We start from the raw sequence: 14,824 nt of genomic DNA, 5'->3' as shown, positions 1-14,824 counted from the left end.
TCTGGTTCCTTCTTGGCCACAGGTAAGCAACTGATGTCAATGCCATGAATCAGGAGAACAGACCTGGGAATCATAGCAGTATCCCATGTAAGCAAAGACTGAAAGTGATATACTTGTTCTATTACTCAGGTCTCAGGAGAAGATAGTCTAAATTAAATATCACTTTCATCGTTTTATCCCATGAGAGACAATGCAGTGCCAACTCACAGTCACATCAAGCATCGTGATTTGAAAAGTCACTTTGTTTTCTGTGTTTACTCCCCATTAGACTCAAGGTGATACAAGCACACTGTTGCAGCTGGTAAACAAAATTAATAAAGTTTCAGTAATTTAAATTTATTATGGATCTGCCTCAATTATGGACTGCCATCCATTATTTATCCAGGACAAACCAGTTGTGTCAAAAACAAACACAAAGAGATAGTCTTACATTATTCATCTTTTCAGCAAACATAAATAGTCTCTGTAAACTGAGAAAAGTTCTGAACTTGTCCTTGACAATGTCATCTCTGAGGGAAACAAATTGTTGAGGCACAGACTCTGTCAGAATCAGATTTACTAATCTATGAACCCAAAAGAGTAGCTTACTCACAATTCAATTGACAGCATGCACATGAATACTGGTTATGTTTCATATCTCATCAGCATTCTTTACACACTCATGTACTTATTTGGCTAAGAACAAATGTTACATTTATTGAAGTGAGAGAGAGAGTGTGAGAGAGAGTACTTCGCAGCAACAAGCACGTGTGAGGCTCAAATGCGCCCCCTTGTGCCTTTTCACTGTGGCTTTATGTCCGATCGTATCCATCAACAAGAATAAATATGTCACACGGGACTGCATGATACTGGAAAAAATATGATTAGAATTGAGATCACGGTTCTCTGACACAACTTTTCCACAATTCAAAGTGTTTAACGCACTCATGAACAAAATATTTTTTTAACGCGCTTTTCTGCGTTACCCATGCCGTGTTTGCCTGTGTGTAAAGTTCTGATCTGTTTAAGTGATGTGTGTGCATGCCTGTTGCTTGTGTGTGTGCTTGCCTGGGCCCTGTTGTCATGAGACCAATTTGAATGACGTAGCTAACGCCCTATTTTTTCCTCCCGTTTCCCCCGGTTACCACCAAAACGATGTTGTGATGACGCACGAAAAAACTGCGGCCAGCACGCGCCTGTCTATACCTGCTTAGTCTGTCCAAGTTCAGTTTGGAACACCAATAAAACGATTCCAACAAGATGTGAGGACACGATGGAACAGCACCTATTATGCTGGAAAGTGTCTTTGCCCAAAAGCGAAACTTGGCGGCAAACAGTGCAGATTATGAACTCCCTGCGACACCCTTTGAGCAGTTAACTAAAGAGATCAGCTCATATGATGCATCCATTAGTCCCTTGATTACAGAGCTAAAGCGTCTTCTACACAAAGATTGAGACCATGGAGTGAAAACAATGAAAAGTGCAATCTTGAGAATATGTCAACGCATTTTACTAAGATCTACTTGGATCCCCTGTATTTCATTGAGACTGTACTCGATCCTCGTCACAAAAATCATTATGTATGTGTCATATATGGATGTGGGGATATAACTATGCATAGATCCAGTCTGCGTTGGATCATATGGTTTTACATGCCATTATGTATTATACAATAAACACTATTGTCGCTTTTCCACCGGCCCGACTCTTAACGGCACTACGCTACACAACACTGTTAGCGAGTGTTTCCACTAGCGTAGAACCTGGAACCAGGCACTATTTGTAGTACCTGCTCTAGCGAGGTTCCAAATCAGCGGCGCAGGTAGTATGCGCTGATTGGTCAAAACTGCCGGCCACTGATTGGCCAGAAGTGTCGTCACTGGGTGCGTCATGAGCGCGACACAGGATGCAGGAATCAAATCCACAATTTTTTTTTAAAATAGCAGCGCGGGAATACCTTGACATGGCGACTCTGCATAAGAACATTCCATGGTCCAACGACGAGGTCCAGACTGTCCTGTGTTTAGTCAGAGACGACAACATACAGAGCGAGCTGGACGGAGCCATACGTAACGAGCAGGTCTTACCGGGAGTCGATGTCCGCTCACGGCTTCCACAGCAACTCCAAAAACTCCGCACACGCCAATGGTAAGTGTTTTTTCAGCCTGAGAGCAACGTTTAACCACTGCTGAGAATAAACTCACTTAAACAAGACATTTTAAAAGTAACATCATGTGTGTCGGCAAGCTCTGTCCGTCTGTTTACACGAGACAACGTAGTTGGCTAGCTAGTTAGCAATGTCTGATATTAGGTGCTCAACCTACAACAAAACATTATGTAAACATGTTAACGAAACCAGATTTGTACAAGTCATGAATTAGACTTACTACCGTGTAATGTGATGTTTTTACGTGTTAAAACAGACTAGACCAGAATATACAGTATGGGTTCGATATTTACATTATAGACAGAGAATGAGCATCGGATATTATATGTCTATATTGCACTTTTTTAAAAAGGCAGTAAATTGCACATGGGATGAGGAGCGTGGTTATATGTTGTCTACTGAGCGCTAACAGCTGCAGGGAGGAATAAAGGATAATAATGATAAAGCTCCTTCATTTAGGGTGTTTCAGTCTGTGGCTGAATATATATATTGTTATGCGTGTAATTACAGCGTATGTGTACACTTCTTTTGTTCAAGAATCCCATTCCATATGTGAGGAGTGTTCATCCACCCCAGCAGAGCCATCAGCTGCTTCGTAGTCGGGGGCACTGACTTCGCCACAGACCACAGCTCTGTGCAACTGGTAAGAAATAATAAACATGATTTACAGCATTTGTGTATTTCCTTAATGGTTTGATTAATAACCCCTTTCTTCTTCTCTACAGTGTTATGTAGGGAAGAGAAAAAGAATCACACAGCTGTCCTAGCAGAGCTTCAGGTGGATGATGTTCAGTAGCAGGAGTGGAACCGGACACAACGTAACCGCCACATCACGAGAGTGCTGCGTTCAACCACGCATTCCTTTGAGTGATTGGGCAGCTTGTCCAGGCAATAGGTGGCAGGAGCATGTGACCTATTTCCTCCCTCCTGTCCTAGGACTCCACCACCTACGTACAGTTTATTTGATTTGCTGTGTTGCACTTTAACTTTGGTTTTTTTTTTTAACTTTGGTTTTTTTGTTTGAATAAACAACAATGTGACTTGTGTGATTACGTCATGCGTATTTCTTTTCTTTTTCTTTTAATTGTGGCAGCCTTTACAAACAAAACGTACACAGACAAAAGGAGACATCTCTGCAGAAAGTACAAACTTTTATTCGTAATTCAGTGAAAAACAGTACAATTATAAAGAATTTTACAAATTCACAACAAGTGACACATCAGGCCCTCACATACATCTCTGCCCTCCTCTACACCCTGTGCCACTGCCACCACAGGTTCAACCACTGTAGCTGCTGTGTGTGCATCTCATTCAGTGTCATAGGTCTCACAATGATTTTCACACAGGTTATGCAGAGCACAGCAGGTCACTACCATGGATTTCACCAGCTGGACATCACAGTCATTCCTTTTCAGGTGTGACAGAACCATCTGAAACACACAGGCAGCTTGCTTACGTTAATACCAGAATACCAAAAATAGAGATTGCTTTCAGTCATTACTACGCTGTACACTTGTACAGTACTATGTAGAAGTCTGAGGCCACCATTAGATTTGTTGCTTGAGCAATGCTTTAATGACAATAGAGGATCATTATTTCTATTTCACTTTACTGGAACACATTCAGAATATATGTATGCAGTTTTTTGTTGTTTAAAAAAAAAGTATTTAGTGTGATCTACCCTTACACTTGAACAATAACACAGCTCTGTTAATACTGGAGTGGAACCTTAATTAATGTTTCTGGTAAATCCTGTGTTTGTCTTACTATTTCATTTAAAGAAATAAATGCTATTAAAAAAACGTCTATTACACTAGGTTTATTCTGGACATGCTTGAGCATTACATACACATGTTGCATAAGTTAAAAAACAACAACAGAGCTGGTGGTGCCAGAAACATCTTCTGCACAGTACTGTGTATGAGCTAGTTAGCGATAGCAACTTTATTTAGCTTACCCTCACTCGTCGTCTCGTAACATCTCATCTTCAGTTTCATGTTGTATGACTTCCCAAACTTTTCTGTACTCCTCCTCAGTATTTCTTCTTGCCGCCTGTAGCTTTTTCTGCCGATCTTCTCTTCTGTGTGTGAACAAATGCCACAGACTGAGCAACAGAACGACTCTACGTCCTCCATTGTTTGTGAGTGTGTGTCTCGCGTATAAGACGTCACAGCAGTTTCGCGCAGCCGCGTTGTAGCCGTGTTGTGATTACCACGCCCACGTTGAGAAGGTACTTTTTTTGTAGTGGAAACACAACTGAGCCGTGTCGCTCAGTGCCGTGTAGCTTCGAGCTAGTGGAAAAGCGCCATACGTGGGCAGGCTAAGTTATGTTTGTCAATATATCTACACGGTAAATTAAGAAACGGGAAAGTAAAGTAATAAGTTGTGAAGTTACTTTTCAAATCCAGTAACTAGTAAATTAATCTCATTACAATTCACAGCAGTAACTAGTAACTAATTACTTTTTTTAAACCATAGAGGACAAAATACTTTAAACAGGAACTGATTCCCTGTTAAAAACGATATTTTCTATGTGCTTTATCCTTTGACATCCTTTAACTCTTCATTCTTCAGCCTGTACACGGAGCATAGACCCTAATATTAGCCAATGAGAAAATAAAGAGGTCTTACTAACCTGGTATTCCACATATAAACCTGGGTGAGAAACTGCAGGTGTTTTATGAGGCTGGAGGTGTTCCCTCCTTTGGCTCCTAAAGCTTGGTGGCAGCGCCTGCACAGTGGACGGCCGTCTATTTCTTTACCGTCTGTACCTTGTTTAAAGCCAAAATAGTTCCAAATGTGACTTTTGGAGTTTGGTTTTTAGAGCAAAGTTAGCGGAGCCACTGACGCCGCTGCCGTAAAGACTCGCTGCTCGGGCCCAGTGCTTCTGCCATGGTGAGTGTGTTGTCTCGTGTTTGTGACTGTAAACCGTGCACGCGTCTGGACGAAATAGAACTTTAGCTTGTTGTTTGTTTTGAAACGAATCTATCGAAGCGGAGCTGTCTTCATGGAGTTCATTCTTGGCAGCAGAAACACACGAACAGCCAATCAGCTAACAGACGGGCGGACCCAGCGTGTGGAAACAGCCTATCATATCCACAGACGTCACCAGTAACAGGCAAACAGCCAATCATTCAGCAGCTGTGTTGTTCGGTTGCAGTAGTTGCAATGTGGGTTTGTTTACAAGGGAGTAGCATGCAGTGAGAAGTCGGGAGGAGAGTAGACGCGGCTGCTATGTAGCGGAAACTGGCACTGGTATATTGGTAGGCCTATATCGTAATACACGGTGTAGAATTTCTTGTATCATAGGAACCGTTACGATTTGGTTCCGTGGTGTACCGTGGGTATCGTGCTATAGTAGGAAGTCCACTAGCATTCTGATTACCATCGTAGCCATTCTAATGAAATAATAAAAATATTGATAGCACCACCGTTGTCGAGATACCTGATACTTTGGCTCTGAAAAATTAGACAACAATTTAGTAGCAGTTCACGATAGCAATCCCTAGAATTCGCTGATAACACAAATTTTTGATAAAATTAAAATGAATTAAAAGAGTTAAAGGCGCCATCTGTAACAATGTGGCCAAAATGGTTACTACACTCAAATTCAAAATACTGCTGCAAGTCGTAGCCGCCTCCCCCTTCCCCTACAGACTCAACGTTGCCAGAGCGTTGGCGTATCCTACGTCAGCAACGAGCAACTCGGGCGAGCGTTTCATCATAAATGAGTGGCTCTAAGACACTGTTCTCTCAGTAAAGATCAAGATGTATTATAATTTATGGTAACGTTAGCTGTTGACTAGGGATGGACAGATCGGATGGAATAACGTTATGCATGATATTTGACAGAACTGTCCTCCATTTTTGCCTCCCCTTTTATAACGTTATATAGTTCATGGTAATATACATGCAAAGACCTAAAGAGGACTAGAATTTGGCTAAGTCTCCCTCAGTTCCCTCAGATTTCTAAACTGTTCCCTTGGTTTTGGAAATCTGTTCATCCTCAGCCGGTGATTAGAATCAGGTAATCAGTCAGCTACATAAGTACGTTCGTAACCTGGTTCTGATCGCTTGCAGTAGGCTGGGTCCAGACACAGTTCGTTCTGGAAGGACAGAGAGACGGTGTTTGAGTAAATAATTTGTTTATTGTCAACAATACGGAAAACAAATGAAAACAGCTGTTCCTGCTGGGTCTGCGCTCTCTCTCCACTCTCTCTCTGCCACTCTCCGTGAGTCTCTCCCTCCATTCATGTCTCTCTCTCTCTGTGTCTGGACCAAGCCTACTGCGAGTCATCAGAACCAGGTTACAGACGTGCTTATATAGCTGACTGATTACCTGATTCTGTCCAGCCGTGTATTCACGCTACATTCACCACACCCCACTGCCACATCCGTGCTCTCGGGTTTGTAAACTGCTCGACCAACATAAACCACAGGCCAGTTTGTGCGTGTGGATCGTGTTGCCCCCCCAGCACGGGGGTGGTGCGGCAGCTGCTGCGGTGGTGGTCCGTGAAAGCCAAACAGTCCCAAATTTCGAGAGCATGGACCTCCAAAACCGAGGGGACAGTTCAAAACAGATCCCGTCCATCCCCATCGAGCTATGATGCTAACTTAGTTAGCCAAACTGAACTTTCAGCTTTCAACTCTCTCCACCGTTCAAAAGCATGTCCTCTGTCCATACTCTACTGACTGCAATGATTGGTAGACGGCGGTATGTGGCGTCATTCCAAAACACAATTTCAAAACATAAACATTACTTTTCGGTCCGCAAAATATTTTCTTTAAAATAATATTTTGCGGACCGAAAATTAAAATTTATGTTTTGATGAGTTCAGTATGTTTTATGAAAATTATTCCTGAGCATCTGTGACATATTAGGAGGAGTTTACGGCCAGTTGATTAAGATTTATTACATAATGCACCTTTAAGACCAGGCAGAATATTTGCTTGTAGACATGGCTGGAAAATATCATATATATAAAATGAATTCAAGCTTACCGAAACCCTTTTATTTCCTCAAGTCAGGGTTGTAAAATAATGCAGCAGAGGTGCTGAAGACCTGTAGACACCTAGACAGATAGACTTATCTGACCTCCAGTAAACAAATATGAGAGCCTTTATTTGTCTGGTAAATGCACAAGCAAAGACAAAACAGAATCTCTACTGCAGCACTTGTATCTGCCTGTTCAATGGAGGCTGTTAAAAGAGTAGCTGCTTGTTTTAGCAGCTTCCCAGATCCAAGAATGATGATGTGAAGTCAGTGATGCTTAGCAGCTGCACTCAACCAATTTCCCTGCTGCCTGTATCATTTCACACCTTTCTAGAGAGAGAATTGATCTGATACCTGATAGCTCTGTGGTTTTAGTCCATTTTCCTAATGACCACTTCTCGTTTCTGCTTTTAGAACTAACACATGCAACTGCAGAAATAACTTCCAATTGTGCATTATATGAGTTCAGGTTCAAAACAATGCAAAGTGTGTCTTTGCCACACTAGGGTTTAGACTGTAGACATTACAATAAAAAAATGCACTTGTATTCATTTGATCACTAGCTGAAAACAATGAAAAGCCATTGCACCACTGACCTGGTCTGATGAAAAATATTTAGTTTTTGCTTAGAATAAGTATTTTATAGGCAAGGGTCACGCAATGTTCTACAGCAGCCTGAAATGTATTCATTTTTGCATTTTGAAGCAGAAGAAGATTATTGTACAAACCAAGATGATGGGCTCCACCTAAATGAACCCTACACATACACTGAACAAAAATATAAACGCAACACTGTTTTTGCTCCCATTTTTTGTGAACTGAACTCATTTTTTATTACAAAATAGAACCATTTCTCTCAAATATTGTTCACAAATCTGTCTAAACCTGTATTGGTGAGCACTACTCCTTTGCCAAGATAATCCATCCCACCTCACAGGTGTGGCTTATAAAGATTCTGATAAGACAGCATGAATATTGCACAGGAGTGCATTAGGCTGACCACAATAAAAGGCCTCACTAAATGTTCAGTGTTATCCCACAGCACAATGACACAGATATCGCAAGTTTTGAGGGACCGTGCAATTGGCATGTTGACTGCAGGAACGTCCATCAGAGCTGTTGCCCGTGAAACTGAATGTTCATTTCTCTACCATAAGCAGTCTCCAAAGGCGTTTCAGACAATTTGGCAGGACATCCAACCAGCCTCACAACCACAGACCACATGTAACCACACCAGCTCAGGACCTCCACATCCAGCATGTTCACCTTCAAAATCATCTGAGACCAGCCACCCAACAATTGGTTTGTCAGAAACCGTCTCAGGGAAGCTCATCTGCATGCTCGTCATCCTCATCTGGGTCTTGACCTGACTGCAGTTTGTCATCGTAACCGACTGGGAAAACATCCCAGTTCTTTCATGGCCAGCATACTCACCAGACATGTCACATATTGAGCATGTTTGGGATGCTCTGGATTGGCGTATACAACACAGTGTTCCAGTTCCAGGCAGCCGAGCGGAGGGATTTCCTGGCAGCACATGGGGCGGAACCGGGTGTGGTGCAGGTCGAAGTAGTGCTGTCCGTGTTGCGTGTCTGTATGCACTTGTATCGGACGCATGTTTTTCAGTCTTTAATCAGGCGTAGGCGACGCAGTTAAGGCGTTTTAGTATAGTGTGCTGGCATAAAATGGGGGCCGTACCTATGTTTTCCCCGAGTCATATGAATAGGGCTGAACGATATGGACAAAATTTCATATCTTGATATTCATGCCAGATATCTCGATATCGACACGATACGATATGACTACAGGTTCGGTGAAAACCAAGCATTTTTCAGAAAAATAAAAACATTATACAAAAGACTGTGGAAACTTTCCACATGGAAAGTGCAGTTTTATTGATGAGAACTCACTGCCAGTCATCAACATTAACATAAAGTCACCAAAGAATAAATAAAAAAATCTAACATTTTACTGCAGCTGCGCTTTAATGTTTGATGCGTTATCAGTCATCACGCAAACCTGTTGGTCCTCCTTCAAATCCCAGTGTGCTAACCGTTAGCAGCTAACGCAGCTCTCATCTCCTGCGCTATATAATCACCTGTATGCTGCCCGGGGAAGAAGGACGTCTGCAGACAGCGGGTCTTGAGTTCGGAGTTTGTTGTAATAAAATGGATCATTAAACTGATGTAAGGTTCAGTTGTCCGGCTTGACCACAGGTCCGTGGTTGCAGCGAAATGATTGATGATTTATGTTTTGGCACAAAATCGCCACCGGCCTCATTATCTTCCGCACTCATGTCACTTTTCTTTCTTATTTTTTTTATTTTCTCACTGTATGTCGTGTGTGTGCGTCTCAGTCTCCGTCTCCCTTCCGCACTCCTATGTTTGTCATTGGTTTGCTTCAGCTGTCGATCCACAGCATGAAATAAGGTTTGTGGTTGGCTGGCTGTAGTGGTGCATTCAAGGGCAATCGTAAAAAAGATGTGTATTGTCACTGCCAGAGCTGTACATGCAGGGTGAGCACGGGGGAAAATCTATATCGTTTATATCGTCGACTTTTTCTAAAAAAGGGTTCTGATCGATCAGTGGACGCAGTCTGACGATGTCATGTATAGTATCAGCTCAGCTTGCTTGGAAGCTGGCAAGTGCAGGTGAAAAGCTGCATGTGCACTAGTCGACTGTGCTAGAGTAAATAGAGGCTGCCCACAGTACTGCACAATGAAAAACCTCCTCAAAGGTGCAACACCACAATATGCCAGTAGAGGTCACCAACGCTACTCAAACTCTGACAGGAGTCAGAAGAGTATGTAAAGCACTTTGATTCTTCAAGACTACTTTATATGCAGCACATTGTCAGAATACATTTTCTTACATGAGTATTTGCATTGAATCTGAAATGAGCTTTTGCATATGTGTGGTTGAATTTAACCTGTGATTCTAGCAACTGGGTTGAATTGTCAAATGTGATTTTTCACACAAGACACATGAAATATGCAACAAACTCAGCTGTCTTAACAGGATTTGTGCAAAGTGCAAATATCTGTTAATTAGCATCAAAATGGGACATTTTGTGCGTATAGCCAGTACCTGAAGGATATCACATTATAAAACACTTCTACCAGAGAGAATACCACAAGCAGTGTAAGGGTACTTTGATACCTCTATTTTCATTATGCTACATTTATGCGATTGGTCATAATTTTGTGGGAAATTTGGACTTCAGGAAATCTTTATCTGACCACAGGACACACACCCTCCTTTAATTGTGCTGAGAAGTCCCGACACTGCATGAACCTTAAATTGTAATCGTAAACTAAAAATAACAGGATTGACGGACAGAAATAGTCCACTTGACAGCACTTTAAAAAACATTTTGTTTGATCACAAAATATACAATCAAGTGCATGCTCTAAGAAGCTAATTGTTTTATATCCATTTATATAAATATCCATAGGATACATAGTTTTTTTTATATCCCTTAATGGCCTTGCCCTGCCTCTCTTAGCTGCTCCAAGTACTAACCCTCGCTCAGGTCAGCTGTTCAGCCATTCCTGAGTGTGCCAATAAGTAAGTGTGAGCTCAGAGGGGACCATGCTTTTGATGCTGGAGCTCCTAAACAGTGAAAGATAAGATAAGATAAGGTCCTTTATTCGTCCGGCAGTTGGGAAATTCTCAGTATTACAGCAGGAAGACAGTAACGAAAAGGATGATAAATAATAAGCATGCATTAACAAAAAAAGTACAAAATAAAGATATTAAAGCTCATAGAGTGGTCCTGGTGCACATATATGTTAGTTATAGAGGTCTACTTACATATATTAACTTGTTTTTATGGTCAAAAACCTCCTAGTTGCTGTAAACGAGCTGATAGAAATCTTTTTTTTATGATGTTTCTGATATTTCAGACATAAATCTCACACCCAGAAGACAGACTGTGTTGTGATTGGCCAGCCAGTGTAGAGCCTTCCCAACTGTCTTGTGATTGGCCAATACCTGGAAGTGACATAATCAGCACACCCGCTCTCAGAAGCACAGCTCCCCCCTCTGGAACGGTGGATGCACTGCTCCTCATTATCAAAACATTGTTTTAACAATGTTTAAAAATAGCTTCTTCACGACTCCCCGCCTCAGTCCCTTTGACGACCTTTGACCCGGAGTCAGACCCAGAGTCAGAACGTTATTCTTCTTCTGCGGTTCAATGTACGCAACCAGATGTGCCCGGACTAGTGCCCGGAGCAGGAGGATCTGCTGTTCCGGAGAACTGGTGTTTACGTAACCGGACCAGGTTTTTTCAGAGATCTCGCTGAGCCTGAGATTACAATAAAACACAGTGTTCTCAGCAGTGACTGAACTGTTTGTTTAGAACCTTCAGGGCTTCATAAACAAGGTAATGACGCAGATACACACTAAAAACAGCGTTAATTGGAACTTCCGGTCTAGATCCACTTTAACACTAAGACTATATAAAAAATTAAAAAGGGTAGAATGTATAGTGTACAAAATAAACAATTTCCAGAATATATACATTATGGACTAGATATTTACATTAGACAGAGATTTAGCATGGGATATATATTGCACATGTATAAAAAGACAGTATATTGCACATGGGATGAGGAGCCTGGTTACGTGTGGTCTACTGAGAGCAGTGCTTGTTGTACAGTCTAACAGCTGCAGAGAGGAATGACCTGCGATAACGCTCCTTCAGACATTTAGCATGTTTCATCTGGTTGTGCACATCAGTTTTCCTTGGCTTTTGACGCTATAACTGAAGTTGTTAATGTTTTATTTTCTCAATTTTATTGTATAAACAAATAATGTGTAGACTGACGCTCATTGTGTGTTCATAATTGGTGACAACAGGGATGTCATGGATGTGACTAACTGATTTTAATCTCTTACAGTTCTGCTGACACCAGTGAACCACATGAGGTCAGGACAGGAAAGAGGACTCCGTCTCCTGTGACAAACCCAGTGACTTTTTCACTTTTTATTCTTGTCATTGTGTATTGTATGTTTTGGGTAACATCTACTGCACGTCTGTCCGTCCAGGGAGTGGATCCCTCACCTGTGGTTCTCCCTAAGGTTTCTACCCTTTTTCCCTGTTACAAGGGTTTTTTCCCTGGTAGTTTTTCCTTACCCTGGTCGAAGGTCTAAGGACAGAGGATGTTACCAACCCTGTGAAGTCCTGTGAGACCAACTATGTTTTGTAAACTGTGGGCTATACAAATAAAGACAGATTGATTGATTGATTGATGTGATGGGTCTCAGTCATCCAGGTCATTCTATATTCAATAACTTAACTGTTTAAATAACTGGACTTTCTTTAGTTCAGTTGAAGACACTTCACCTCTCTTCCAAGAGAGGATAATGTGAGGCTTCACATACTGTTTGTTTCTATGATGTTTGTTTCTGATGATAAATGTTGCTAAGTCACAAAAACAAAAACTCTGTTCAACATATGGGCCAAAAACACCCCATCAGCCATCGGCTGCCCTGATTTCTAAAAATCTGCCATAGAAAAAGCCATAGTGGTCGACCTTTACACAATGACTTAATTATAGCTAAGCTGTTTAAAATATCCATATTGGACACATAGACTGGTACAGTATCTAGCCACACCTACTCTGCACAAGCCCATGAAAGTTTTACATTTTTAACAATTTGTTGTGCAAGCGAAAAGTCAAGTTCTCTTCAGACAAAGCAAAGCCAGGCCCTGCCAATCAAATAGAGAGACAGTGTTAGAGACTAAGATGGTGAGAATTGAGAGGTGTTTGACGAGCACATCCGGAAAAAAAGAATGACTTACTTGACCTACAGTCATTTGTAAAAATATAAAAGATTAACTATATAAATATAAAGATAAAAGTGAGAGTCATTACCGCCACTAAGGTGATTATGTTTTTGTAGAGATCTTGATTTTTTCATTTTGGTGGTAACCCACATTTTTTTCTAAAGCAATTGTTAACCTTGCAACATGGGTGAGTGTTTTTAATATTTATATTAGAACTTTGCTAAACATGTCAGTACTTATTGTGAAAGTAAAATGTTTGATGTTTATGTTTGAAAACTGTTGTTGTGTCTGCCTTTGTTATGTATTGCAAAATAAACATATGATCTATTTACTGCCTTTGTTATTATTTTTGTTTTATTGACTCGAGCACGCCCTCTGAGCCCTGTGACGTGATTGTTAAAATCATGCTCATCGTAGTATATTATTATTAATACATATGGAGAAGATTGTTGCTGTGGCTTCTTTAGTCAAACAATAACACACCTGGAACCATAAAGGACAGTTGACACTAACTGTTGCTGTATTATACATTATTTCTAAAGAAAAAATATATATATTTTATTGAACAAAAATGTCTCTTCATTCTATATTACATTTTTATATACATTTTTCAGTGACACAGTTTAATCTCCTAGTGCTGCAGTTGGATTTACAGTAGGTTGCTAGTGTTGTTTTGATGTCTGTTTCCTGATCAGATAGTATTTCTGCTCCCATTAGACTTTTATTTCCCTCAGGGCTTATCTTCAACAGTAGTCTGATGAGCACAACATGGAGCACAGTGAGGACTCGGAGTCTCTCAGTGCTAGTTAAGAATAGAAGAGAAAATTTCTCTTCTATTCTTAACTTGCACATTTAATGTTCTGTGCACTGCATAAATTAATGAGAAAACTAAACGTATACAACTGTGGTTTGGATTTATTGCAAGGCTGTTGTCCCATTTTCATTCAGCATGGATTTGTGTTTTTTCTTGCGTCATCAGATTTGAGTTTTTGCAAATGTTGTTGCATCTTTCCAATACACTGTCCACAATACATACTGTAGGCTGCCTGTGTGTTTTTGAGTCTTAATTGGACAATAAATAATACAAAAAAAAATACAGTACTAAAGATAGTTCATAATGTCATTGGCTATATGTTTGGTTGTTCTTGTCCTGCTCATTTCAACTTCCCACAATGACATAAATGGAACATCATTTTTTTTGTTCAAAAAACAGACCCCATATAGATCCAGTTCATCAATGAATCATTCATGTGAAGTTTAAGATGTGCCAAAACATTAAAAATTTAATTTTAAGGATGTACAAGAGACTTTCAGAAGTTAGTGTGTGAGACAGGTCAGTGTGGTTTATATCCACTTCCAGGGTGTCTGGGAGAGTGGAGTATGTGTGGAGCTTGAATGGCTTCAGATCGATGTGAATCTCAGGTTTCAGTAGACCTGAGTGCCCACGAGGGAGCACATGCAGGACCAAGGAAAGGCTGGAGAATCAAGTGGCAGATGCTCTTACCTTGATGATAGCCTCCAACTCATCTGGGGTCACACAGTGGTGTTTCTGCAGGAAGGCAGCCTTCTCTGCTGTGATGGCAATCTTCTGGTTGTTTTCAAAGGGCTGCTCCAGTGCCTGGAACACCAGACCGCCTGCCACCAGGTAGGCCACCACTACCACAAACACTGCCAGCACCGTCTTCAGCTTCATCATGGTGAACGGGGCAGAGCCGTCAGCCACCGCCTCCATGCTGGCCACCACGCTTGCAGGGCGGGGGGAGGCAGAGAGCCTTGGCAGGGAGCAGCCCATTGGGTTCTGCATGGTGGCAACACTGGCATGCACCAGGCTGGACTGAAGCATGCCCGGTTGCACCTTCTTTGGGGGGACCAAGTTGGTCTGGACTGGCACT

General features: G+C 41.4%; 1 protein-coding gene across 1 annotated transcript in view; it reads right to left on the bottom strand.

Moving 5' to 3' along the window:
- The window catches only part of LOC310934646 (potassium channel subfamily K member 10-like), a gene marked incomplete at both ends in the record, with an annotated part of 43,558 nt that overhangs the window by 26,001 nt on the left and 2,733 nt on the right, over positions 1-14,824 (bottom strand). The window contains one exon of the mRNA XM_083898433.1: positions 14,437-14,822. Coding sequence (XP_083754559.1) covers positions 14,437-14,822 — 386 coding nt within the window. The remainder of the gene's footprint in view (positions 1-14,436; positions 14,823-14,824) is intronic.

The sequence above is a fragment of the Microchirus variegatus genome (genome assembly GCF_963457635.1).
Source record: "Microchirus variegatus genome assembly, chromosome: 12".
NCBI classification, from domain to species: Eukaryota; Metazoa; Chordata; class Actinopteri; order Pleuronectiformes; family Soleidae; genus Microchirus; species Microchirus variegatus.
The sequence above is the reverse complement of the archived record's forward strand: the minus strand, read 5'-3'. Positions and strand labels throughout refer to the sequence as shown.